Source organism: Argopecten irradians, chromosome 1 (genome assembly GCF_041381155.1).
Source record: "Argopecten irradians isolate NY chromosome 1, Ai_NY, whole genome shotgun sequence".
In the NCBI taxonomy this organism is placed as follows: domain Eukaryota; kingdom Metazoa; phylum Mollusca; class Bivalvia; order Pectinida; family Pectinidae; genus Argopecten; species Argopecten irradians.
The window spans coordinates 69,306,718-69,310,645 of NC_091134.1; the positions used below are offsets into that span (position 1 = coordinate 69,306,718).

The 3,928-nt window shown below is 39.7% G+C and overlaps 1 protein-coding gene across 1 annotated transcript; it reads left to right on the forward strand.

Moving 5' to 3' along the window:
* Positions 1-313: 313 nt before the first annotated feature.
* LOC138311110 (acetylcholine receptor subunit alpha-like 2) lies at positions 314-3,526 on the forward strand. Its single transcript, XM_069252555.1, has one exon. The coding sequence runs from the start codon at positions 1,984-1,986 to the stop codon at positions 3,220-3,222; it is 1,239 nt and encodes a 412-aa protein (XP_069108656.1). The 5' UTR covers positions 314-1,983; the 3' UTR covers positions 3,223-3,526.
* The last annotated feature ends 402 nt before the right edge of the window (positions 3,527-3,928 follow it).

The window sequence follows — 3,928 nt, forward strand, 5'->3', positions numbered from 1 at the left end:
TAGTGACAGCTATTTGCATAATAATTGTACCTTCTGCCCCTATTGCATGATTAAAAGAGGCGACTAAATAGTGTAATATTTTACTCTTCTTCCTAAATAACTTTGTTCTTCACTATGGCCGTCTGTCGAGCCCCTGTGAGGTAGGCTCTTGGTTTTGTCCACTTGCCGAGACACACCAAAGTCTATAAAAGTGTCAGCATGCTTCAGTGATATTTCACTATATAAAGAACAGAACAAGAGTACCACTATACAAGAAGACGCAACACGAATATACCGCAGTCTCCCAAAACAAGCACAGCACACTGCATAACACGCTACACATCGCATTCATGGGGGGCGTCCTTACATGACCCTTGCTGTTAATAAGACGTTGATTAATCAAACAAACAAAAAACAAACAAAAAGTGTACAACTAGAGTTCGTCACTAGTAGTAAGGACACCATAACGTAGTTCGTCCGTGATGTTACAGACAATATAAAGCCTTTTCAACCATTTGGAACGAGTCACTTATGTCCAAAACTTTTAATGTTGATGAAAAGAGACTCTTACCATACGTGATTTATTTCACATTTGTTGTTTTTGATATATCAGGTGTTGCATGTTGTGTCTGTAATATGGTCAGCGGTTTTTTTTTGGGGGGGGGGGGTTGTTTTTTTTGTTTTTTGGGGTTTTTTTTAGATTCTGCTCATTGCACTGACCTATTTATATAGTGATAATAAAGAGCTTTCTATTTCTCATGTATCACAGCTGATGTTTTGGGGGTCTAATTGCCGGAGGGGGATATTCTGTCACTGTAATCAATGGTAGCCAGGAACTCATTTCCCGGGGGACAAACGAAACTAGTTCAAAAAAGATGTTTATACGCCTTAAGAGAAATTAATAATTCATTGATTGATAACACCATCAGTGCATTATATAAATTACATCTGTTCTAAATTCGTCATTAAAAAATGAATTTACTGCCTCGTCTCTGATCGGGAGCCGCTGTCAACGATCTGGAGACACAAAGCTCCGTTTTGGTTTAGAGACTGCGATGCTATATTACCGATGTTCCCATCCGTTCACTTATTGGAGAAGCGTTTTCTGTCAGCATTAACCTCGTGCTATACAAGCAGTAGGTTACAGCGCCTTATCTCTACCACCAGCTCGTACGGCGAGAACTCAGCCAATCCAACAGATCCTTATTGGAGTATCGTAATTTGGACCGTCATTTAGAAAATCAGTTAGCAAACTGTTAAAGGATATACAAAGGAACTTAGCTTAGACGTTTGAAAAGGCTTGATACAAAGTAAGTGGTTTTTTCAACATTTAAACTCTCTTTTCGTATCTAGATTGAAAGAAAGATTTGTAATCAACGTTTAACCAATATCAATAGTCTTAGGCTGATGAATGTTTGAACTCGTTCAGTGTACATTGGTACACGATGGAATAGCTACACGTTTGATCGAAAGATAGAATTCCCTCCTGCAACAACAACATGACTTGAAGTCATGCATACGTGATTTTACAGGCAAAAATCATTTGTGATACCAGTGAACATTTTTTATGATTTTCAAGACACGTGTTACGAACGTCATACTGTGGGAGAGGCACAAGACTAACATAGCGTGGTGTTTATAAGTTACTTTTCAAACTCCAAAGAACCACTGGGTACCAGTTATATCAGGAAGCGAAGGATGCACATTATTACAAACACGTAAAGGAGAACCAAATGACTATCTCCTATTCAGTAGAGGTCACAGTTTGATACCGTAACCCAGTCAACTGACGGATATCTCGCTCCATGGCTGGATTCACCTACTTCGTATATGACAAATATTTTTTGTAATATAATTGGGCAGTGTGTAATCAAAGGACTAAATATTCTTGATTGAGATGCCCAAACTCTGTCGGGAAACATATGATCAAATTATTGGCTACTCATCAGAAAAAGAGAAACCCGTTTTAATAAAACTCGCAAAGTTTATGTATTTTAACTAGTGATGGCGAGTCATAAATGTTGTGTGAGGGCACTGGTCATTGCTGTTGTCTGTGTATTGTGTGAGGGGGCAGAACTCCTTAAGGAGGCCATGCTGCACGAGATACTGTTTGAGAACTATAACCCGCGGGTGAGACCTGTGGCGGATAGTACTACAGCCGTCAACGTGGAGGTGGCCATGTACCTGCTGAGGATTACAGACCTGAGCGAGAAGAATCAGGTCCTCACCTCCAGTATCTGGATGGACATCCGCTGGTACGACGAACTCCTACAGTGGAACCAGTCCGACTATGGCGGAGTGTCCTCTATTCTGGCCGACAAGGACAAAATCTGGACACCAGATCTTCTTGTCCAAAATGAAATCGGAAATAAACGGGGGATAGGGGAGACAACTCTGAACGACCCGATCGTAATGTCGAGTGGTCACGTGACATGGTGGCCCGGGAAAGAAATCAAGACTACATGTAAAGTCGATTCTACAAAATACCCATTTGATAGTCAGTTTTGTGAGATTGAAATCAGTAAGTGGTATTCCAATGACAATGTGCTGAATATCACGTATACCTACCCAAGCGTTGACCTTGTACACTACGAACAGAGCGAGGAATGGGAGATACTTAGCGCAATCGTACGCAAACATCGCCATTTTGAAGCCAATCAAAACTTCTCTAGGATCAAATACGGGATGACGTTACAGAGGCGTCCATTGTTTTATGTGTTGAACATAATGGTTCCTCTGATCATCCTGTCTCTACTCAACCAGCTCTGCTTCATTCTGCCCATCGAGAGCGGCGAGAAAATCGGCATGTGTATGTCAATATTTTTGACCTTTGTTGTGTTTCTCACTTTGATTAGCGACACGCTACCTCAGTCATCTATCCACATCCCTATATTTGGAATGTACCTGGTGTTCCAGCTGGTGATCAGTGGTTTGATTATAGGCCTGGAGGTCCTTGTCCTGTTCACGTACCACAAGCCACAGAAGGTGATCAAGGACCGAAACACACAGGTGTGTCACTGTGATAACGACCGAATCACTCAGGTTAACAGTGATGATCAAACAGTCAATAAAATTGTCCGAATCAACACTTTAACACATAATGACTTTTCTATCGGAAAATCACCGGAACCGGAAATGAACGGGTCACACAAAGCAGCCAAGCTGAACAGAATTCTGGGATATATGGTTCTCATGGTGAACACGTTTACTTTAGTGCTTCTTTTTATCGTACTACATACTTGATGAACACTCTAAACTACCTGTATATAACAAAACATTTGAACAACGAAGTTAGTTTATCCATCAAGTCAAATGAAGCATAGCCCATTACCATAGGGAGTTCACAACTTGTCAAAAAATCAAACAGATAATAGCGAAAGTGCCAAAACATGTTAATTAGTTTATGTGCGTATCCTTGCCTATCGCACACGAGGAATCATGTCCGTGTTTGATGGTTTACACAGAAGAAATGACTCGGTCAGAATGATGTACGCGAAGCATCTGTAAATACTGTATGTATATAACAAAAGACAATGTCATCAGTGTTCGTGTGTTCATAATGAAGGTCTAAAAGACTAATTTGTAAAGAAACAAATAAAAGTGTAATATTGTTACAAGAGCTAGTTCTCATGATTGATGGCGTGATCCATAATGGAACCGAACAATATTCACGGAAGAATAGAGCAAATTAGATTTGATTGGTGGGATAAGTGAAGGGTAAGAGAGGAATGTAATTTTACTGAGCAGTGAAACCTTTTTTTTTTGTTTCCTTTTAGAGAAAAGATGAGTAATCATTGCTTCACTGAAAATGACATTAAATATTATAGAGTGATATCATTTACATTTAACAAGCCTATAAACAGATACATATACTCCATAAAGCACGATCCTGGCGACGTTTATTTATCAAACAAACAAAGAAATCGATAAAACACGAAAACAAGTATCT

Excerpts from the sequence above, each read along its gene's own strand:
- LOC138311110 (XM_069252555.1), top strand. The coding sequence starts at position 1,984 with ATGGCGAGTCATAAATGTTGTGTGAGGGCACTGGTCATTGCTGTTGTC.